The sequence below is a fragment of the Schistocerca serialis genome, chromosome 9, assembly GCF_023864345.2.
Source record: "Schistocerca serialis cubense isolate TAMUIC-IGC-003099 chromosome 9, iqSchSeri2.2, whole genome shotgun sequence".
Taxonomy (NCBI): Eukaryota; Metazoa; Arthropoda; class Insecta; order Orthoptera; family Acrididae; genus Schistocerca; species Schistocerca serialis.
This window is the reverse complement of record NC_064646.1, coordinates 323,646,889-323,672,408: the sequence shown is the minus strand read 5'-3', so window position 1 is coordinate 323,672,408 and position 25,520 is coordinate 323,646,889. Positions and strand designations below refer to the sequence as shown.

Here is a 25,520-nt window from a genome sequence, read left to right as displayed (position 1 = left end):
AGAAAATTTATTTTATTGCTATTTTGAGTATCATTTTCCTTCGTTGTGACCAGATTAATTGATATAATCTCCTTGTCCACCTGCAAGCAGCATTTATCAAAACCCACATCGTGGTTTCCCTTAAACTGTCTCAGAACCTCCATCACTTGAATACAATTTATATTAATTTCTGGACCAGAAGAAAATTGCATTTGATCATAGTATTATAAGGTAATAGAAGTGCATGCTTGCAGCTTGACATTTTGTGTCTTGTTTCCTATGGCTGTCGATGTTTTGCAGTTCTATGCAGGGAAAGTTTGTACATGCAAATCCTTTGTTATTATGTCAATCAAACACTTGTACAAAATGTTTAAACATGCACCTGTATCCAGAATTTTATGTTCTGGTACATTGCCTACATTTGTGCATATTATTACTTGTACCACTTCCTCTTCATCCTTCTTTGTCTCATAGGAACATAACTCCTCTCTTAAATCATGTTCCTCATCATACCTCAAAACATGAATAGTCACTGACTGCACCCCATTTAAATCCAGAGGATCTGGCAGGCTAGCATTTTCTGTGATGGCATCAGAATAATCTCATTGCTATTAACCACCTCAACTATTTGAATTCGATGTTCGCGAGAACGCCAATTATTGTTTTGATTACTGTGGAATGTTGATTCTCCTTGTTTAATGCTATTACCTGAGTCAGGGTTCATGTGACTGTTTGAGTTTCCATGATAGTCACTGCTACTGTGTAGATCCTCATTATAGGCTGTACTATATCAATTTTGTCTGTTTCGGTTATTACCATTACCTTACAAGTTGTGGGCACCAGGTTCATATCTATTCCATCCCCTTTTCTGCGTGTTTCCATTTGCTTTAAAAATATGGCTATTGAGTCTATTGTCTAGTGTTACTGGCTGTAGCAACCCTTGTTGGTGGTTAGTATTATGGCTATGACCTGCCATAGCACTACTATGAAAACTAGTGTTGTCCTGTGTTTCTTGTTTGCATACATTCCCCTTTATAAATGAGGTCAATGGCATCAACCGCAGACAGAAAAATACTCTAAATCATTTTGTGATAGAGAGACTAATTTCTCCTTTATGTGTAGAGGTAATCTACCCTTTAAATTTTTTGAACATCTAAATGTGAAATAGGTTTCACGCCAATAACGAGTCGTATTCTGATATTTTTCCAAATCCCTCCTTAGTCCCCCTTACTTATTATTAAATGGTTCTGGGTGAGTCATTCTTGTGCTCCAGATGACCAAAACTTAGCAAGAAAAGCCTGCAGAAATTGACCATAGGTTTCATAATGCTTAGCTATATCCACAGCCCACAGCAAAGCAACCTCTTATGTATATCCTATTACATAGTGAATCTTCTGCTGTTCATTCTAATATTTAGTAGAATATCTCAAAAAGATCTAATGAATACTATGGAATGTACCTTCTTTGTCTCTGTACAAAATACATGGAACTATGTTTCAGCTATGTTTCAGTAGGCCTTTATCAATCTAGATCATCTACTAGCAGGGTGTACTGTCATGTTTATGTGGTATAGTTACTGCTCATATGCCCCATACTGTCCTTCACTTGCATTATGCATAATACTAGGTGAAAATCTCTTGTTTTATTTATTTGCTGTTATACCATTCATCCTTTTGTTATTAATGACAAATGGTTCATTGGAACCCAAGCTTCCCATGCCTATTTCATTATGTATTTGTTGAATAGCATTCTTTAAATCAGTATCAAGTTTGTTAAGAATCTTATCCTCCATCTCAATTACTATCCTTTCCACTTCCACAAAATGAGTGTGATATTGCTCTACCACCTTCTCTGCAAGTTTAGTATCACTGTCAAATTACCCAAATTCAGTACAACTATATAATTTTTGTGTGTCATTACTGATGTGTTTCTGTTGTAATTTAAGAAATCCCATATTCTCTGATATTTTATGTACCTGATTTGGTGAGTCATCATATGGGCTGAAAAAATCCAACATGCTAGTTTTCACCACAGATAACACCTTTCCTCAGCTATCATGTCCTATCTGCAAATTATTTTGTTTTAAGGTAAGCTCATCTAACCAGTGAGTGTTATTCCTCTGTTCAATTAAAAGTTTCAAAAATTTTTCATTGCTCTTGTGTTGCAACTTCTGCTCAAAACTAGAAAATTCTATTTTTTAACTGGAAAATTCTGTTTTTAAATTCAAAAATTTCTGATCAAAGCTACTTGACATTCGTTTGAACTGCTTAGACAATATTTGTTTAAACTGCTCTAGATATTGTAAGTTAAGACTGCCACGCCCCCCCCCCCCCCCCTCCCTCCCACAACTCCGCAGACGTTGGAAAGAAAGAAATCCATACTCTTTTCTGTTGTTCTTTTTCAATGGGAATTTCCTATTCCACTATTTGCAGACTAAGAAAGATATTTGACTAAAGTAAATCAAAAACTACTGCGCAAGGATGGATTTGTGGGCATCGATCCAGGCAGTCATTTATTTATGTTATCATTGTATGATCTATTTTTGACAAATCATTGTTTATTATTTGTACTGAGTTTAAAACATGATTATCATTTGTCCTACTGTCAGTGCTTTCTTGTGTCACTGAAGCTTCCATTAGTGATTCATTAAAAAAATTGCTGCTACTTTAACTGCACCAAACTGTGTTATTTCATCTGGTTTTTCAGTAATATTATTCACATCCATGTTTCAGCTATGTTTCAGTAGGCCTTTATCAATCTAGATCATCTACTAGCAGGGTGTACTGTCATGTTTATGTGGTATAGTTACTGCTCATATGCCCCATACTGTCCTTCACTTGCATTATGCATAATACTAGGTGAAAATCTCTTGTTTTATTTATTTGCTGTTATACCATTCATCCTTTTGTTATTAATGACAAATGGTTCATTGGAACCCAAGCTTCCCATGCCTATTTCATTATGTATGCCTATATCTACTACGAGATACTATTTATTACAGTGTACATGAGTAGTCTGCTGACAGGATGGTTTCTATCTACAGCTGGTATGTAAAACCAATACAAATGGCTATGCATCTCCCACTACATGTAATACACTATTCGAATAAGTGAAATTATCTGTACAAAAGAAAGAAAAACTATTTTAGTAAAAGTATTAAGAATAGGCTTCCAAAAGAGTTGTAGAGATGGATATAAATGTGTCAGGTATGACTCAGTTGATATTATCAACTGAATTTTTATTCCCATATTCTAAACATGACTATGTTCATAAGTGTCATTGCCTGTAGTACTTACACCTATTTTGATTATTATATTCTTTAATTATAGGTCTTTTCTGGGATTCTTCTTATCACTATCACATGAATATATTACATTTACATACATCAGAAAGCTTTCTCTTGAAATAGCAAATAAGCACAGTACTATATTTACCTTCTAGCAATTCTGCAAAATTTTATTCTCACAATGTTAATACTTCTGTCTTTACAAGGTCAAAACTCTTGTGGGATTCAAATAAAAGGCAAAAATTATAATTTTATACAGGCCCTGTGAAGCACAGGCACCACTGTACTGTAATTTATACAGTATAGTGGTAATGGTGATGATACAATGGTGTGACTGCCCTCAGAAAGTTAGATGTATGTTGCAAAATTCATTACAGTTGATTCCAGAGTCATTTTTTGGAATCCATGTCTTTCATTAAAGGTGTGTACAGTTTCTTGTATTTTCTTACGAAGTCCTTGTGCAACCATTTTTTTTTTTTTTTTGTGCATGAGGAAAATTATTCTGACATCTTTTATGGACAGGATGTTGTATCTCTTCTTTCTTGACCATATTGTCTAGATTTTGAAATAATGAACTTTTCTTCTCCATATTGCTTAATCAGAAGTATCAAACTTAATGTTCCTTCTTTTCAGCTGTATTCTTGACATATGTATAGCAGCGATACATTACAATTGATGCACTTTTTGAGTTCTGTGATAAATTAACTTGTACTTATTATTCATAAAAAACATTTTTATATAGCAGCTTCCATAATGTATGTGAGAAGAAGTTGAAATCGTAGAGCATAAAGTTTGTAATACTTCATGGGCAGCTATAAGCTTTCAGCACATGTAAGTAGAGACATTATGGAGAGAGGAGGAATTGCCATATGTTAAAATTTACATATATGTTAAAATTTCCATATATGTTAACATTTATCACAATGTGAAAAATCTAGAAGCTAAAAAATGCTGTGTACAGCAACATAAATATTGGTACTTTTATAATTGTAGACGTGTATAGGTCCCCACTAGGAAAATAATCAGCTATTTCTGAAAAACTTGGATCCTTTGCTGTGCTACCTGTCAGCCAGAGAGGAGAAAATTATTGTTTGTGGGGATTTCAATGTAGATTTTCTGAAACAGCCTGAGAGAAATAATGGCCTTGAAGTATTACTTAGTTCTCTCAATTTGACATCAGTTATCGATTTTCCTACTAGGGTAGTACAGGAAAGCAGCACACTAATAATATTTTTTATAGACAAAGATATATTTAATCAAATAAAAACTTTTCCTGTGAAGAATGGCCCTTCTGATCATGATGCACAGCTAGTTACAGTATATAATGTAGCTACATCCAGTAATGCAAAACAGTCCTCCAAAATAGTGCACTGAATTAACAATGTAACAACTGCATATTTTAGGGAAAGCTTGCAACAGTTAGACTGTGATGAGATGTACAGGGAACCTCATGCTGATTTAAAATTTAACCTATTTCATGATACCTTTATGAGTATATTTGAAAACAGTTTCCTTAACATAACAGTGAAACATAATCATAAGAAATCATCTAAAAAGCCACTCCTTACTAAAGGGATAAAAATGTATTGTGAACAGAAAAGGAAAATATATCCTATAGCTAGAAGGAGTTATGATCTAGAAACAGTCAAGCACTATAAAAACTACTGCTGACTAGCACCTTTGATAAATAAATTAAAACAATTTGGAACATTGTTAAAAGAGAAACAGGGCAACTGATAGCAAAGGATGACAAAGTTAAGAAAAAGTCAGAAGTAGAAAATACTTTTAATAATAACTAGATGATTACTCATTTCTTAGGTGTTGCAGAGAAATAGGATCCAGCTGGTCATTAGAAAATGCAAGGTTGTGTATGGAAGGGGTAATATCTATGCTATTAGATAAAACTGAAATTCATTCCAACCCTTCTACTGAAATTTAGGAAAATAATGAATTCACTCAAAAGTAAAAGCATGCATGGAATTAATGGCAGTTCTAACAGAGTAGTAAAAGCTTCTTCCCAGCAGATAATTATGATTCTCACTGAAACGGGGTATTTTTATGGAAAGGCTGAAACATCCTGTTGTTAAAACCATTGCATTGAAAGGGGGACAGGTCTGATGCTGACAACTATGGCCTAATCCCATTTCTGACAGCTTTATTCAAAGTTCTTGAAAAAGTAATGTATTCAAGAGTAGCTGCACACATTTGTAAATACGAAGTACTAACAAAATAACAAGTTGGTTTTCAGAAAAGCTTTCCAGCATGAAATGCTGTACATGTTTTCACTAATCAAATATTAAATGCTCTGAATAACTGAACATCACCTATTGGGATTTTTGTGCTCTCTCAAAGGCTTTTGACTAAATCATGAAATTCTTCAAGATACGCTAAAGTACCGTGGTATGAGTGAGACAGTGCACAAATAGTTTAATTCATTTTTAACTGAAAAATGCAGAAGGCTGAAATTAACAGTACATAAAGTCTGCAAAAATCAGGAGAGTCCTCTAACTGGAGAAGTGTCAAGAATGGTATTCCAAAGGGTTTAGTCTTGAATCAAGCATTGATAATATATATTAATGACTTGCCACTCTATATTTAAGAAGATGCAAAGCTAGTTCTTTTTGCTGATATACATGTATAGTAATTATACAAAACAGACAAGACTTAACTGAGGAAATTTTAAATAATGTCTTTCGGATAATTATTAAGTGGTTCTCTGCTAATGGACTCTCACTAAATTTTGAGAAAACATGGTATATACAGTTCTGTACGGTAAATGGTATAACACCATTGACAAATACACTGAAGCACCAAAGAAACTGGTATAGGCACTTGTATTCAAATACAGAGCTATGTAAACAGGCAGAATACAGCGCTGTGGTAGGCAACACCTGTATAAGACAAATGTCTGTTGCAGTTGTTGGTTACTGTTGTAACAATAGCATGTTATCAAGATTTAACTGAGTTTGAACGTGGTGTTAGAGACAGCGCATGAGTGATGGGACACGGCATCTCAAGGGTAGCAAAGACGTGTGAATTTCCCTTATAACCATTTCATGAGTGTACAGTGAATATCAGGAATCTCGTATAACATCAAATTTCTGACATTGCTGCGACCGGAAGGAGACCCTACAAGAATGGGATCAATGATGACTGAAGAGAACCACTAAACATGACAGAAGTGCAACCCTCCCACAAACTGCTTCAGATTTCAATGCTGGGCCATCAACAAGTGTCAGTGTGCAGTGTGTGAACCATTCAATGAAACATCATTGATATGGGCGTCCGGAGCTGAGGGCGCATTCGTGTACTCTTCATGACTGCACAACACAAAGCTTTACATATCACCTGGGCCTGTCAACACTGACATTGGACAGCTGATAACTGGAAATATGCTGCCTGGTCAGACAAGTCTCATTTCAAATTGTATCGAGCAGATGGACATGTACAGGTATGGAGACAACCTCATGAATCCATGGATCCTGCATGTCTCTCATCTAACAACATTCCATATTGATTTGATTTTATTGCCTGAGTAGTTAATGTTTATATATTTTTTATTTTTTCACAACTTTTCTCAATATGTTACAATATTTTTTATAGTGTAAAATCACTTCTGGGTCTTTACTAATTTTGCTGTCTAATATAATTTTCTTTTTCTTTCTGAAGACACTTTAATACCTTTAGTAATCCAAGGTTTCTTTGAAAAGTGTTTGGTGTTACATTTAGTAATTTTTGGGGGCAACAGTATTCAAAAAGGGACATAAATTTATCAAGAAATATGTTGTATTTATCATTAGCATTTGGCTCATTTTATACATCTCCCCATTTAATATTTCTTAAACTTCCTCTGAAGTGCTCTATAGATACAGAGTTGGCCAGCCTTACACTTTTATTTGATGGTTTCTGAACTGTATACTCTGCTAGGTTTTGTAAGTTAATCAACTGTGCATGATGATCTGATAATCCATGTATCACAGGGAAAGCATGTGTTAGTCTTACATCCTCTTGCTGTACAAATACATTATCTATTAAAGTGCTGCTGTTTTGAGCTATACGTGTAGGGAAGTTGATCACTGATTCTACATTATATGTCATTAATAACACTTCTAGTTCACTTTTACTATCAGAATTGCTTAAAAAGTTTGCATTGAAATCACCACAGATTAATAACTTCTACTTTTTGTCTGGCAGGCAGTGTAATAGGGAGACAAACTTTTTTATGAACAGCTCTCAATCTCCTAATGGGGTCCTGCACACCTTTGCTAATATCAACACTACATTATCTAGCTGTAGTTCACATGCACAAACTTCAAAGTGCTGATCAACACAAAATTTTCTTACTTCTACATTTTTTTTTACTTATACCCTTGTTTTGTGTAAATGGCAACTCTATCCATGCAAGATCTGCAAGCGTAAGTTGCTAAATTATCTGAATTTGCACTCACATATTCCATCCCCACAGTTACGTGGTGTTCAGGCAGACAAAGAATATCAATATCCTTCTTATTTTTGAGATCATCTAAACACACTAACAGCTCATCTACTCTATTTTTTATTCTCCTGATATTTTAGTGAAGTAAACCAATACTACTCTTAGCTTTATCCCTATTTAGTGTACAAGAAGCTTCCTTTATTCCATTTTTCTTGGTTGTTGTCTGTCTGGACCTTGGCTTTAACCTAAAAAACCTGTCTGCCTGGTCCCATTAACCACAGGGATCATCCCTTGTGTGACTGTGGCCCCCCCTTACAGTATCTGCCAGTAGCCAGTAGCTAACGTATCTTTCACCTTCCTATTTAGGTGCAGGCCTTGTGTAGTGTATCCCCATCTATCAATAGCATCAACTTGAACAACATGTATCTGAGATTTTGCCAGTGTCTGGGGCATCCTGTTCAGCTCAGTGTTAACATACCTTACAGCAGTGTTTATCCATGGCTGGTCATGGCACTGAAAGACCTCCACAAACCCCATATTTGTGTGCCCAGTTTCTGCTCCTATTTTGTTCATGTCATCCCAAACACTATATCTTGGATTCATAGCCAGGCTGTTTCCTGCTCTCCCAACTATAATTACCTTATTTTTCTTCTCAAAGTCCCTCCATAGCTGACCTAAGATTTTTGTCACCTGACTAAGTCTAGCACTTGGTTTACAAAACTTGTGACATGGTACCGTGCACCTAATTCCTCTTGAAGCTGCTGGCCTACATCCCTCCCATGACTGCTACCTAGAAGCAGAATTCTTCTTTTTCTATTCTGTTTTGATCCTGACCAGTCTTTTTTCTTTAACCTAATATTCTGCGTCATCCTACATTCAAATACATCTAGATAAGGCCCTTCCTACACTGCTTCAGATAGCAAGCCAAACTGATTTACTAACTGAATTTCTAAAGTTTTTTCAATAGTTTCCCTTTTTTGCTACCTTTTCCCAGCACTTCATCTCTTTTTCTTCTGATACCCTACATAATTCTTAATTCACATTTTTTAATTCAGCCTTAAGTGCACAAATTTTTGTCTCCTGTTCAATGATTTTTCTGTCCTTTCTACATAAAGTACATTGCCATGGAAGAGCCTCATTATCTACCCCAATTTCCTCACTTCTTCATTTGCCTCAATGAAATCACAATCTACAGTCTTCACAGAACACCCCCTCCTTCAGAGTTCTATGACAACAACATTCATCACACATGATTTGATAGAAAAACTTACACAAAATTTACACAAAAGCAGAGAATAGCTTGTCACAAGAGCACTGAATTTTTGTAGCCTGCACTAATACATAGCTAAACACTAACATAAACAAACTTTTAAACTTACTTTCAAAAGTTTTAATTAACTACCTAAATTCTAGATGATAGACACAAATTAATTTAATTTTGAACCTCTAAGTCTTGTCAAAAAAAATAAAGATCTACACTTGCACGAAATTTATGCCTAAAATGTAAACAAAATAAGCGTCTATCAGCCTTTACAAAATAATACACTCAGAAAAGCAAAATCTTCAATAGACAGCTTAGCGAAGAAGTAAATGCACTAGTCTAAAATGTAATATTAACTAAATTAGTTCTTATCTCAATATTAATCACTTAACTTGGTGAGATCTTCGTAGACATGCATCTACCAGAGATATTAGACCACAACACATCAAGTTACTAATAAGGTCTGCACTGTCTCCGAGGTAGTCAAGAGGAGTGATGAACTTCTCGTTATCCCCAATGATACCACTGGCTGACATCAAACACTCACAGAGAGCAAACCACATCAAGGGAGAATCTGTGTTGAACAATGCTAGTTTTGGATAGTGGTGGGCATGGGCATGAAATTTGTAAATAAAATATGGAAAGATATGGATGACCCAAATGTAAAAGGCACCAAAAGAGACCTGGAAAAATATCTGAAAGATAAATGTTACTATAGTGTAGAAGATTTCATGAATAGTAACAATGCATTATAATTGTAATTAAAATACCTCTTTCAAGATGTTACACCATGTATATTATTAGTTTGTTGTATTTTTAGTATTGTTATATATAGTGTAAAAACTGACAAGTCACCTATGTCACAATCTTTGATTGTATAAGGCATGTTATGTGATAATAAAAATTGAATTGAATTGAATTGAATAGAATGGCCATCAGTGGTTTGACTGTAAGGCGCGATTGTGAGATGGGCATGGCACAGTACGGGAGCATCGGTGTGGGAGCTGCATTTGCTCCACATAGAGAGGCACATGATGAGTTTAGTCATGTCGTGGCATGAGTGACATCATGCAGCAGTGTGCGTAGAACTCAAGTGGCTATTCAAAGAATGGTTATGTTGTGAATGAAGTTCCACAGCCGACACAGTATGTATGACGTTCCCACTGCCAGACATCTGAGAGAGGTGAAAATGCATGTGAGAGTGTACATGAGGTCCTGGCACCATAAAGGAGGGCATAGTCCATTTATTATCAGCAGCACAGTCAGTGTCTCATGGAGTTCTTGGCAACATGCAGTCGTTTGTGACGTGGCTGATGCAGGTGTGACGTCACTCGAACCGGGAGGCAGCACTATGTGTGTGACCTCGCCAATCCAATGTGGGTTTGGCAAATTGCACAGGTACAGCAGGCTATTTAGACACTGAAAACCACTATGAAGTGCATGAGAGAGGGCATCTTCCACTGTACTATTTATAAGGGATTCATCCTATTCCATTTTATTATGGAGTGTGGGAAGAATGATTGCTTAAATTCCTCTACACCCACTGTAATGAGTCTAATCTTGTGTTCATGGTCCCTACAAGCAATTTCTAGGAGGCTGTGATATATTCCTAAATTCCTTTCTTAATGTTGGTCCTTGGATATTTTTAGTGTGCTTTGGTGTCTATCTTCAAGCTTTTGTTATTTCAGATTTTTCATCATATCTGCGAGGCTCTCATGGTTTAAACAAACCTATGAGCTTTGTGTGTATACTGTATGCTCTCTGTCACCTGATAGCCTTATCTCATAAGGGTTCCACACACGTGACCAATATTCTGAGACACATCATACAAGTGTTTCGTAAGCAGTGTGATTTGTAAATTGACTGCATTTTCCTGGTACCCACCAATGAATCAAAACTTGGCACCTAACTTACCTATTACTGGGCCTTTGTGATCATTCAGTTTCATATTATTCCACCCAGGTATTTGTATGAATTGACTGATTCCAGGTGTGATTCACTGTTGCTGTAGTTACAGGACATATTCTGTGATACGTGTGAGAGTGAGAGAGAGAAGTTGCCAATCTTTGCTGCACTTTAAAATGTTAGAAACATCTGACTGGATATCTGCGCAGTTTCCTGCAGACAACATTTCATTTTTAATAATTACCTGCCTGCATAGCCCATGCATGTTAAAGTGCTGCTTGTAGAACTGGAAGCTGCACCAGGCCTGGATTGATTCCACCTGGTAGATTATTGGCAAAGATTGGTGTGCCAGACAGTGTGGATGTGGTTTTTAGGCTGTTTCCCACATCTCACTACATAAATATTGGGGTGGTAACCAGGTCCACCTCAATTACATGATTTACAAGCAATTTAAAACAGACTTTTTGTGAACAAAAAATTTTTGTTTCGTCATTTTGCCAGTGTGATGGAACCTGTCATTGTTTACATTCCACCTGTGCTCATACCAACACAATTCTTCCACGACAAGTATCTGTTTACTACTTCAAAATGTCTTTGGCTTTGGCAGTGAAGGGAGTATCATTACAACAGAGACACTGTTCAATTATGTTACCTTCATCAACAAAACAAACGAAAATGAGTTGAGATAGGCCACTTACATTGGTAGATTCATCTAGCTTAATTGCAAACATTAAATTCATTTCATCAACTCCAGTTTTAAAAGAATGTTTGTTGTTTCATACATATTCTGAATATGTCCCCCAACTGTATTATCAGTAAACAGAATTTTTTTCACAGCACATTCATATTCAGGGCCAAACATTGCTTTCACTATAGAATGATAAGTTGGAATGATGGCTTTCTCTGCAACTACAGGAGTTAATTATTTTTTGCAGTAATCTCAGTTATAAGATAATGAGCTTCTTAAGCTTTACAAGAGGTCTTAAATATTTTAATAAACAAAGAACTATGCTGATTCTTCTGTCTTAGAATTTCTCTGAACAGACAAAAATTTTCCCTTGTTCTTGTTAGTGCTACACAGAAATATGGCTCAGCAATTTATTCGGTACTATTTTTTCATTGAAAAGTTTTTCTCCATATATCACACACCTCAGCAAAGGACATCTTTCATCTCCACATCATGTGAACCCCATTTTTAAGTATTCTTCATTATATAGCATCACTACTAATTCATTAACTAACTGTGATGTTCTTGCTGTTACTTGATGGCCTGGAATAAACATGGGTTTGAGAAACATTATTTAGTTTTTGTTCTGTATCTACTGAACTTTCAGACACATTGCTTATCTGTTGCTCTAATTTTCTATAAACTGCCAAAGGTCACTTTATGACAATAAATTTATCCATTACTGATTATTCGTGTAAACTATATCACTTTGAAGGAGCAAAATAATGACACATCACAAACAAAAGAATCAGACTGAAGAAAAATTGTATAAACTCCTACTATCGAAGAGTTTGCTAAGACATGGATCAATAAAAAGCATATGTGTACAGCAGCAGAAGAGAGATGTCTAGTCCTGTAGTTGGGTGTTACATGCAGAAAATAGTGGAATTAAACAGACCAATCATTCATTTACTATGTGACCTATGTTTAAACTGAATGAAGAGATGGATGTTTCATATTGTTCATTTGTTTTACTTTCTGAATTTGCAAGTCTTGCAGGTGTCCCTGGGTGTCAGGACACACAGTTTAGAAAACTGTGTTCTAGAGTATAATATCCTTGAGCAATGAAACTAACTATGAAGTTTATATTAAACTGATCTTGACTCTGCCATTATATAGGCAGATCTATGTTAAGTTACATGAAGGTTAAATTAATGCTTTGTTTTGATGTATCAGATCAAAACAGCAGCTCAGTACTAGAACTGGAGGAGCAGTGGATTTTTTCAAAGCAGCTGTTATTCTCCTAACATACAAAAACATGTAAAAAGTAACTTAGAAGTATTTCCAATAATTAGTAATATTAGTTGATTAGCATTGTCAAATTGCCATGTATTATGTATTACAGAAATACACTACAATGAGCAATTAATGTATAAATTAACTCATTCCACACCCCTGAAAACTCTCCTTCATCAGGGGATCAGGAAATTCATGGAACAAATGATGTGTGAAGGAATGAACAAATGAATCAAACATTACACTTCATGATAAAGATCAAAATACACATACATTTAATTTACTCCATTAAACACTGTTTACATGACCAAGAGTCTAGAATTTCAAAAGTATAGACTCCAAGTAAATTACAGAAATACTTAATGTGGTAAAAAGTGATTAGTCTTTGGGATACGACAGCACATCTATCAATGTATTAAAGTCTTGTAGCTATTTGAACCTATTTGACAGGATCACCATTGAATACTTGTGTAAACAGGCAGTGAGCCACAGCATATTTCCTGTTACACTCAAAATGTATTAGTAAATACTTTTGGATTGAAGGAGACTGTTAAGTCATCAATAGGTAAACACAAAAGAAAGGAAAGCAGCCATGTCATTCACCAACTCTGCTGCAGATACTGCACAGCTTTTCTGGTATGATTACCAACCAGCTGTCCACCGGGATAAGTAGCCACGCTCAAGGCTAGGAAGTTCTCATTATTATGTATGCAACTGATATATTGATAAACACATTTTTTTAAACCATGAGTCTTTAAAACTAAGAAATATTATTAATTTGTTCCAAAGTCTATATTATAATACCACTGTCACTTCTATTTCGGTGTGTTTCTGAACAATTTGATTGTAAATTTATGACAATATTTTCAAGGCTTGTAGCCATCATCACTTCCCTGTCAAATTATTCTTTCTGAAGCTTTTCAGCATGCCACACAGAATGTGCCCATGCTATAGGTGGGATGTTGTCTACTGCCTCATTCAAAAGAGATTCAGTGTATGTTATCTTGAATGTTTGTTTTTGTCTCCCACATGGCCTTAACCCTTTGCCCAAATTAATTCCATGGGGCGACACTGACAGTGACACGTGGGAAAATGTAAAACTCATGTGCAAGGAAGTCAAGTTTGTACATTCTGTCATGTGACTTGTATAAGTTAACGAGCTCCAGGAGATCATCATGCATCTATTTATACTGTGCTTAATATATATACTTTTTAAGTCAGGGAAAGATATCCACTTTTTTGGTCTTTGTACTTGGTGTTTTCTCTGTAACAGTTGAATTATAACTGGCAATGACTGACTTCGAAGCAAGGTATGACAACAGTTGTGAATCATATCACGAAACTGAGAACATCTATTTCTGAATGGTAGTCACTCCTGTTTTTCTTACACATAAATACAAGTTTATTCTCAGAAACAAAACCAGAAGAAGACTCAGCATGCACAATAATTATCCGAGAACCTATTCCTACGAGCACTTTAAAACCGCCAGAACCATCTTCCAGCAGATCTTCCTGGAATGATTCTAATTGATCTATATTTCATCAAGATAATACACTGATGAACTACATCCTTCTCTTGTATCATGAATCTTTGTATAGGATGTAGTTTGTGCTGCACCTATGTCGCTTCTTTGAACCAAAATCTTTTCTTAAGATTCCTGGAACCAACGTATTTTAAAATTCCTTACATTGACGAAGCTCTTACCATTGAAGCCAGTTTTCTCCTGCATAGCTTTAACACATTTTTGTGATGTCAGGCATTCATCATTCACATGGAGCACTTTAAAACATCATTGTTAAAACCATCCATTTGTGTTACAAGTTCCTTGCCATTTCACTGCTTTCCAAGCAACACACAACCAATTTTTTCTACGGTTCCTACTGCTCTGACACTTTCGCTTACAATTCTCTTTGCAGTTTTCTTGTCGACAACACATGGTTCTGTAGTCCATTCTTGTGTCTTCAAATGTCAACAGTGGGAGACCAGCTTTCAAATTCACGTTTGAAAGATTGTAAATGCAGTAAATAATTCTCCTCTCCTGCTTGCAAAGCAATTCACATTTATTGCCATCACCAAACTGTTTTTTTTTAAATCGCACTTAAACATTTACAAATACAAATTCACGGCTATACTTCTACAAGAAAAAAAAGAAAAGGAAAGGAAAAAAAAAATAATAAACTGACAGCTGAATGAATAATTCAGTTGTCGCAAAGAACGGCAACAGTGCAGCATTTAGAAGCAAGATTCTTGCTGTCTAGCTGTACTCACTGATAGCTGCTCAGAAAGAGAGTGAATGTTATTGGTTACCAGTGGCCAGTGGAGTGGGATATGCAGAATGGCCTAAAATTGGACTGCCTTCCTACATGGAAAAACTTTAGTCTCTTTTACTCCAAGGGCATTTAGATTCTACCAGAACTTTCCTATAATATTTAAATATATTAGATTAGATTCTATATGCCACCAATGAGCAGATCCTCAGGGAATATTAAATTAGTCTTATAATTGCAAAGACATGTATAATGCAACTGCAGATTAAAGATGTTCTGCTAGTACGTAAAATATATATTAACAGTGATAAAATAAATCAAGTGTTTTGTATTTAAATTCTTCTGGGTCCAGCTGTATACCAATCTAAGAAAAATTAGTCAAGAAGCACTGTATTCCACAGTTTGCACTTCAAATTTTCTTGTTCGCATCGACTTAAACGCTATGATGCTAAGTAGTTTGCAAACTTTCAGTTCCCACTGTCTCATGAAATTATCTTCTGAGATAATTCAACAAAAGGAAATAATTATTCATCAGTTTGAAAATTGTGGAAAGTAGATGATACAAATCTTACAAAGACTTACTGAAACATCTTGCAATTGTTATGCAGAGTATTTGTTGTTAACAATAAAGATCAACTTCAGTTGCACTGAAATTCACACAGTACCAAAACAAGATACAACATGATTTCTATTTAGTTTCTGCTTCCTTGTCACAAGTTCAGAGAGGGTTCTGTATACTGTAAAATATAGCTTTCATAAGATGAAAATGAAAGGCAGGACAAAATTGTGAAATACACTTGGCCCAAGAAGTAATATTTGTGTCCTACATTCTCATCAAGATTCAATAAAGATATCATGAAGTGAAATGAAGCCTAAAAGCTGACAGGAACAGAAGTAACAATAGCATTAAAAAAGGCCAAAACAGCCATGTAAGAGAGCTAAATCAGATGTCAATAGGCCCTGGAAAGGATTGTCAGATGAATATCCAAAGCACAGTACCATAATATCACTTCCACAGAAATTTTCATACTTCTGAATCTTACTTATTATTATCAGCTACTAGCTCCATTATCATGTATATACTCATTTTTTAAACTAAATCTGTTTTTCTTTGAATCAAAATTTACTGACCTCGGGAAAGAATCTTCAGAATTACAAAGGAGAGCAATTAATCCATATAGAAAACATATGAATCCAAATACTGATGCTGGTATAAGCATTTTTGTATAGAAACCAAGCCAGGCAAAGTACAGTCCGACTTTTTCTCCAAAGTAGTTTCTCACTTCATGAAGTGGTTGCTTCCTATACCAGTTTTTTGGAGATGCCCAGTCTCTGTACAGCATCTATAAAGGGCAAAAATAAACAACATTAGTCTATGCACCTAACAGATTTTGAATTTCTAACTGATTTCAAAAGTGAAAAGGATAGATTGTTACTCATCACATAGAGGAGGCACTGAGTGTCATATAGGCAAATTGAGAAAGACTGCTGGCAGATGAATAATATGTAGTCATCCTTTTCACTGTACCTGTCTGCCACTTTATGCCTCCTGCATGTGGTGTGTAGTAATCTATCATTTTCAAATTGTTGTTATTCCATCTCCGATTTTCCATTGTAAATCAATAATTGTGTTACTTCAAGAAAAATTTTCAAGTATAAATAAATTACTCTTCCACATCTATTCTGTAGGTTTCAAGTTATGTTAAAATTAGCCATATTTAGATGCAAATATTAATGAAAAAACATCAGAAATCAATATCACAGTTTTCTAAATATCATAAGCAGCTATGATGTCACATCAAGAAATGAATGTGCAACAAGAGTGTCTTTACTAGCAGACTCAGCAACAGACCATGTAATAACAAATATAGCAGCTCATTCATGTGATATATGTGTTGAAAAGCTAGGCCTCTCTGTTCACCACAGCCAAAGCATAAAATTGAATACAGTAAAAGACTACTCGCCATCGCCTAAAATATACAGAAAAAATTCATACATACTAAAGTTAATACATAACTGAGAATTTGCATGAAGTACTTGTTGGAAGATGTTGTTGTTGTGGTCTTCAGTCCTGAGACTGGTTTGATGCAGAGCTCCATGCCACTCTATTCTCTGCAAGTTCCTTCATCTCCCAGTACCTACTGCAGCCTACATCCTTCTGAATCTGCTTAGTGTATTGATCTCTTGCTCTCCTCCTTCGATTTTTACCCTCCAATACTAAATTGGTGATCCCTCAATGTCTCAGAACATGTCCTACCAACCGATCCTTTCTTCTAGTCAAGTTGTGCTATAAGCTCCTCTTCTCCCCAGTTCTATTCAATACCTCCTCATTAGTTATGTGATCTACCCATCTAATCTTCAGCATTCTTCTGTAGCACCACATTTCGAAAGCTTCCATTCTCTTCTTGTCTAAGCTATTTATCGTCCACGTTTCACTTCCATACATGGCTACACTCCATACAAATACTTTCAGAAACAACTTCCTGACATTTAAATCTATACTCGATGTTAACAAATTTTTCTTCTTCAGAAACGCTTTCCTTGCCATTGCCAGTCTACATTTTATATCCTCTCTACTTCAACCATCATCAGTTATTTTGCTCCCCAAATAGCAAAACTCCTTTACTGCTTTAAGTGTCTCATTTCCTAATCTAATTCGCTCAGCATCATCCGACTTAATTCGACTACAATCCATTATCCCCATTTTGCTTTTGTTGATTTCATCTTATACCCTCCTTTCAAGACACTGTCCATTCCATTCAACTGCTCTTCCAAGTCCTTTGCTGTCTCTGACAGAATTACAATGTCATCGGCGAACCTCAAAGTTTTTATTTCTTCTCCATGGAGTTTAATACCTACTCCAAACTTTTCTTTTGTTTCCTTTATTGCTTGCTCAATATACAGATTGAATAACATCGGGGATAGGCTACAACCTTGTCTCACTCCCTTCCCAACCACTGCTTCCCTTTCATACCCCTCGACTCTTATAACTGCCATCTGCTTTCTGTACAAATTGTAAATAGCCTTTCGCTCTCTGTATTTTACCCCTCCCACCTTCAGAATTTGAAAGAGAGTATTCCAGTCAACATTGTCAAAAGCTTTCTCTAAGTCTACAAATGCTAGAAACATAGGTTTGCCTTTCCTTAATCTTTCTTCTAAGATAAGTCGTAGGGTAGGTATTGCCTCACGTGTTCCAACATTTCTATGGAATCCAAACTGATCTTCCCCAAGGTCGTCTTCTATCAGTTGTTCATTCGTCTGTAAAGAATTCACATTAGTATTTTGCAGCTGTGACTTATTAAACTGATAGTTCGGTAATTTTCACGTCTGTCAACACCTGCTTTCTTTGGGATTGGGATTATTATATTCTTCTTGAAGTCTCAGGGTATTTCGCCTGTCTCATACATCTTGCTCAGCAGATGGTAGAGTTTTGTCAGGACTGGTTCTCCCAAGGCTGTCAGTAGTTCTAATTGAATGTTGTCTACTCCGGGGGCCTTGTTTTGACTCGGGTCTTTCAGTGCTCTGTCAAACTCTACATGCAATATCATATCTCCCATTTCATCTTCATCTACATCCTCTTCCATTTCCATAATATTGTCCTCAACTACAGCGCCCTTGTATAGACCCTCTATACACTCCTTCCACCTTTCTGCTTTCCCCTCTTTGTTTAGAACTGGGTTTCCATCTGAGCTCTTGATATTCATACAAGTGGTTCTCTTTTTTCCAAAGGTCTCTTTAATTTTTCTGTAGGCAGTATCTATCTTACCCTTAGTGAGATAAGCCTCTACATCCTTACATTTGTCCTCTAGCCATCCCTGCTTAGCCATTTTGCACTTCCTGTCGATCTCATTTTTGAGATGTTTGTATTCCTTTTTGCCTGCTTCATTTACTGCATTTTTATATTTTCTCCTTTCATTAATTAAATTCAATATTTCTTCTGTTACCCAAGGGTTTCTACTAGCCCTCGTCTTTTTACCTATTTCATACTCTGCTACCTTCACTATTTCATCCCTCAAAGCTACCCATTCTTCTTCTACTGTATTTCTTTCCCCCATTCCTGTCAACTGTTCCCTTATGCTCTCCCTGAAACTCTGTACAATCTCTGGTTCTTTCAGTTTATCCAGTTCCCATCTCCTTAAATTCCCACCTTTTTGCAGTTTCTTCAGTTTTAATCTACAGTTCATAACCAATAGATTGTGGTCAGAGTCCACATTTGCCCCTGGAAATGTCTTACAATTTAAAACCTGGTTCCTAAATCTCTGTCTTACCATTATATAATCTATTTGATACCTTTTAGTATCTCCAGGGTTCTTCCATGTATACAAACTTCTTTCATGATTCTTAAACCAAGTGTTAGCTATGATTAAGTTATGCTCTGCACAAAATTCTACCAGGCGGCTTCCTCTTTCATTTCTTAGCCCCAATCCATATGCACCTACTATGTTTCCTTCTCTCCCTTTTCCTACTCTTGAATTCCGGTCACCCATGACTATTAAATTTTCGTCTCCCTTCACTACCTGAATAATTTCTTTTAGCTCATCATACATTTCATCAATTTCTTCGTCATCTGCAGAGCTAGTTGGCATATAAACTTGTACTACTGTAGTAGGCGTGGGCTTCGTGTCTATCTTGGCCACAATAATGGATTTACTATGCTGTTTGTAGTAGCTTACACGTACTTCTATTTTTTTATTCATTATTAAACCTACTCCTGCATTACCCCTATTTGATTTTGTATTTATAACCCTGTATTCACCTGACCAAAAGTCTTGTTCCTCCTGCCACCGAACTTCACTAATTGCCACTATATCTAACTTTAACCTATCCATTTCGCTTTTTAAATTTTCTAACCTACCCGCCCGATTAAGGAATCTGGCATTCCACGCTCCGATCCGTAGGCCTCCAGTTTTCTTTCTCCTGATAACAACGTCCTCTTGAGTAGTCCCCACCCGGAGATCTGAATGGGGGACTATTTTACCTCCGGAATATTTTAGTGAAGAGGACACCATCATCATTTAATCATACAGTAAAGCTGCATGCCCTCGGAAAAAATTACGGCTGTAGTTTCCCCTTGCTTTCAGCCATTCACAGCACCAGAACACCAAGGCCATTTTGGTTAGTGTTACAAGGCCAGACCACTCAATCATCCAGACTGTTGCCCCTGCAACTACTGAAAAGGCTGCTGCCCCTCTTCAGGAACCACATGTTTGTCTGGCCTGTCAACACATACCCCTCCATTGTGGTTGCACCTACGGTATGCCATACAAGTGAAATAGTCAATGACTTTCCTACCATATTGAAATTGCAACATGGTGAAAAATTCCCAAAAGCGTAGGGGTCAGCCACAAAAAAGGAATAAATGTGTTTGGGTATCACAAGATTTTCCAATATTATCTGAGATCACAGACTATCTTAGTTTCATTATAAACAGACAAACTACTCAACATTTTACACATTACTATCACAGTTATAGGAAAACATAGAGAAAAGTATTGCTCGCTGTAAAAAATTGTACAATAACAAAATTATTGAAAACTCTAAAAATAAGTCAAAAGTAATCTGGAAAAATATAAAGAGGCAAACAAGATCCAGCAAATTAAATCACAATATTCTGATCACACAAATGTGTAACATCCAAACAATTATCCCAAATTTACTGAGTAAATATTTTATTTAATGGGTACATAGTCTTTAATACCATAAGTTTCTTTTCCAACAGACAGCCTTTGAGTTTCTTTGGAAAGTTAGTGTCACATATACTATCATGTAGGATTTTGAGCAGACTTCTTAGTTACTGTTAGAGTTAAAGGAAAACTCAAACAACTGAAACTAACATCTTCAAGATATTCTGAACCTTTAAGACTAAAAGAAATTACTTTGGCTATATAGGAAATGAAGCCCAGTAAGGCTCTAGGCTATGATGGCATTCTCTCAGAATATCTTCATTACTGTGGGAAGTATGCAAAACAAATAGCTCACTAGACTCTTCCGATACACTGCTAACAGGAAACATACCACAACAAGCAAAAAAGTAAAAAATTATAGCCATATTAAAACCTGTGAATGAAAATTAACAGATCTCAAAGCTGTCTCCAATTGCCCTACTCAGCATAATCTACAAACTGTTAGAAAGAATCACCCAATAGGCTTTCCCATAAAATACTGGAATTAGTTCTTCCTGAACAAATTGCCATGAAAACAAACAGAAGTTGCTCAAACCAGGTGTTGCGGCCACATGTAGTAAGTGTTGCTTCTCACAGTGGAGAATGGCAAAACAGAGGCACGCCGGGGACCGAGGCATTGTGAAGTAAGCACGCACAGATAGCCTTGCTGACAGCAGCAGTCTACCAACAGGCTGACACAAGGACACACACAGACTGAGCGCCGAGCGAAGCCTGGAGAGTGCTGAGTAAGGGGAAGTGAGGCCAGCATACTAAGATACACTGCAATATACTGCAGGAGTAATAACAAAAAGCTACCACCAAAGGTAAAAAACTTCCTCCTGCCGGATATAAATAGTGGAGTTCAGGCAGCAACAGACAGCAGCCATTGGGAAGCAGTTCGGATCTAAGGACGGACGTGGTCCGTGTCTGAATGTTCAATCTTCGTAAGTGACGATTACGGAAGTCTATTCCAGCTCACAGGAGTCATCCATTCACCGTCAGATGTCAACTTCAGCTCTGGAGGTCGGCCCAAGTGCAGTCAGCACCATGGCTGACTAACTACAGTGAGAACTTCCAGTAGGACCGGCCGCAGCGAGGTCTTCGTCACAGGTGCTGCCGGGGACTGACGCCTGGACCTCATGGCAACCCGGCCACATGGCGCGTGGTCCGTCCATGACGAGACCTTGCGAACATTGTGACTGACGGCTTCCCAGCCGCCGGTGCAGCAGGCATCGGCAGCTGACCTCACGGCGACGAGTTCATCTCAACCACAGGGCATCCTGGCTTCAGCGGAGCACTGGTGGCCTGAGACTTCCGAGTGCAATCAGCAGCACGCGTTCCACACATTGTCGAAGAATCTACACTGCAGTAGGCAGGTGGAGGGATCCGAAAGGCTGGGAAGTGACGACGAGGGAGAAATTGTAAAGAAAGTTCAATAAATAATTGTAAAACTCCATGCCATCTCAGTCTTTAGCACAGCCACTGTGTATGCTGCTAACAAGTGGAGCAGAAGTCATAACAAGTACCGGCGCACGTCGTAACACAGGTTATATTATGATGGAGTTAAAAAACAACTAAAATCATCTGTGGTATTTTTAGATTTGACAGCAGCAATGATGCCATAAGGAGACAAGGATTAATATGTGACTTCATTTATAGTTCTCTCTGTCATTTGATTCCATCTCCGCTTAAAAATATGCTCAGCAATAGAACATTCCAAGTGATTATTGTGAATACAAGTCACAAGCATGTGAAACTGAATAATGGTCTTTCTCAAGGCTCAGTCTTAGCTCCTCTGCTCTTTAGAATGTATATTGCTGACAACCTTGCAATCAAGTCTCTAAAATTTGGATATACTGATAATGGGGCACTGGCTATACAACACAATGAGACAGAGTAAGCTTGAATCTCCCATCTATGCTCATTGCACCTCTGCTATGAATTTTTTTTTTTTTACTTATTTTTCAATTTTCATACATTTTCTAGGCAACATATGAAATAGATGCTCAAATATTTCAAAACCTTAACTAACATTTTTCTGACTTATATCGATTATTCGTGATAAAATATTCAGAGTGCTGATTCCAACGATGCATCTGATTTTACTGGAAAATATGTTTTAAAAAATATAAATAACTGAACTTTAACTACAGTATGACCTTGCAAATTCTGTATCACACTCACTGGAAAGACTGTCACTCCAACTTTTCAGTAACATATTTCAATTTCTGTTAAACTAAGTAACATACAAGATAATTAACATCAGAATCTGTGATTGCTTACATTTTTTACTGTGAATTTTGCCTTTGTGCTTGTTAGATCTAATTTTTATGCACAAGATGATTGATTAAGTTATTAAGATTTTTGCTTAATTTACTGTAATTTTCAATATGGTACTTGTAAATGGAGTATTCTCAATGTAAATGCATAAAATAGTTTCATAAACTTTTCTAATTTTCCAAACCACCACATATTTCATACAAAAAGTTACAGTTAATACTTATAGTCCATTCTGAGTAGGAAAAAATCTAACCAAGCCAGTTTTCAAATGATTATGTAGTTTTCAAAATCACAATATGTTCTTAACCAAGTCATATATCACCCAAAATTTTCATTATATACCAAAGGTAACATCTGTGTACAACTAGCCCATAAAAACCTTCAGTTACAATGTCAACAAGTAACATCTGTGCACGACTTTATTATGAGAGCCCTGGTTGGGTAAGAAAATAAGTATCACTTATGTCCAAAGGGTCTGTTACCTGCTAGTACTTGTGCAACACCTATGGAAGATATGAATGTGTGGTGGCTATTCTTTCAGACACATCTGAAATAACAGACAGCACACATTTATATAATTTGATAGGCCTAGCTAGGCAATGAATCCATCTTCTTCAGTGCAGATGAACAAATACATCTGACCTCCTGTGGGAATCTCAGAAGAGTGAATATGGAGGAAATGGACAGGAGCTATGGATAGGTGGTGCTTGACAGGAGTGTGGATCAGCCATGAGGTGAGCCGAGATAGTCCATGCAGTTGTGATAACACTGTGTCCCAGATAGCACTGTGGTCACCACACCTGCCTAGTAAGCAGGAGATCCCGGGTTCAAATCGTGGTCTGGTACATATTTTCACTCGTCGCCACCAATTACACATAATGTCCCAAATGGAGCTGACAACAGTGATCCCGCCACTTTCCTTTCCTTTCTTCCCCTTTCCACCTTCAATTTACAGGTAACCTGTACAATATTTCAAGAAACTAAGGCAAACCTGAGTTATGTTTAAAGTCAGTTTTGAAATTTCTATTCTATTTCTACAGTGTTTATAATATATGACACTGACATCCATATGACTATTGACTATTTGTGAGCTTTATAAACATTTCCATGAAAACCCTTGGATGCTGAATACATGACGAGCATCTACAGGTGTATAGCTGATATATTTTTACCAAGTAGTGACAGTGTTAAGTCCTTTGAGCTAATGAATGTGTTTCATTTTGAACTGGTATCATGTTATGAACTTGATGTTCAATTACCTCACTGACTGTCTCAAAACTCGAGTGTGGGCACTGCATATATACTTTACAACCATTGTGTTCTGCAAATACTGTGCCTAAAAAGGAATGTAACTTCAGACAGTGATGTATTTGCCACTGTGGTGCTGTGTATTAGGAGAGTGCAGATGTCTACTTGCATAAAACATTTGATGCCTTGATCCCTGCCCCGGTGTCCATAATCCCCTGTTGAGAGAGAGGGGTCGTGTGACTAGGACCTCCCATCAGGTAGACCGTTTCCCAGGGGCAAGTCTTTCGATTTGATGCCACTTCAGCGACTTGTGCATTGATGAGGATGAAATGATGATGATTAGGACAACACAACACCCAGCCCCTGAGTGGAGAAAATCTCCAACCCAGCCGGGAATCGAACCCGGGCCCTTAGGATTGACATTCTGTCGTGCTGACCCCTCAGCAACTGGGGGCAGACAATCCCCTGTTCATTGCAAACGTAACAGACTATGTCATTGGGTTAACATGGGAACAAGTAGACATTGTCTGCTGCAGAGTCCCATATTCAGCAGTGGGTGCCAAACAATGTGTTCCAAAACCCTCATGCCTGCGTCAGAATAATACTCTGTTATCTGTTATCACATCTGCCACAGACACAAGCCTATCATGCCATATGCCTGTCATGCTTTACAAAGTGGCCAAGCCTCCCACCTCCATGTTCTGTAATGAGGCATGGATATTCAACACTAATTAATCATGGTTCATAGCCACCTTTGGATCATTTCTGCAAATATTGTGTCTAGAAAGGACAGTAGCTTCAGAAGATGACTGAATCTGATCTGCCACTGCAGTACTTTGTCTTAGGAGAGTGCAGGTGTCTACTTGCCTAAAAACATTTTACATGCAGCCAAATCTGGTTATCTTAGTGTTTTTGTGGTAATACATGTGAAGAAAGTCATGTTACTTGGAAATCTATCATTTGCACAATTCCTAGACATCATCATCATCATCGGTAGCGGCAGTGGCTGCAACTCAGAGTCCCATATTCAGCAGTGGGTGCCAAACAATGGGTGCCAAACAATGTGTTCCAAAACCCTTATGCCTGCGTCAGAATAATACTCTGTTATCTGTTATCACATCTGCCACAGATACATGCCTATCATGGCATATGCCTGTCATGCTTTACAAAGTGGCCAAGCCTCCCACCTCCGTGTTCTGTTTCGGAGTATGCATGATTTCTTCCTGCATAGA

The 25,520-nt window shown here is 36.9% G+C and overlaps 1 protein-coding gene across 1 annotated transcript in view; it reads right to left on the bottom strand.

Moving 5' to 3' along the window:
* The window catches only part of LOC126418712 (anoctamin-4-like), a 404,589-nt gene that overhangs the window by 199,150 nt on the left and 179,919 nt on the right, over positions 1-25,520 (bottom strand). The window contains exon 9 of the mRNA XM_050085615.1: positions 16,229-16,440. Coding sequence (XP_049941572.1) covers positions 16,229-16,440 — 212 coding nt within the window. The remainder of the gene's footprint in view (positions 1-16,228; positions 16,441-25,520) is intronic.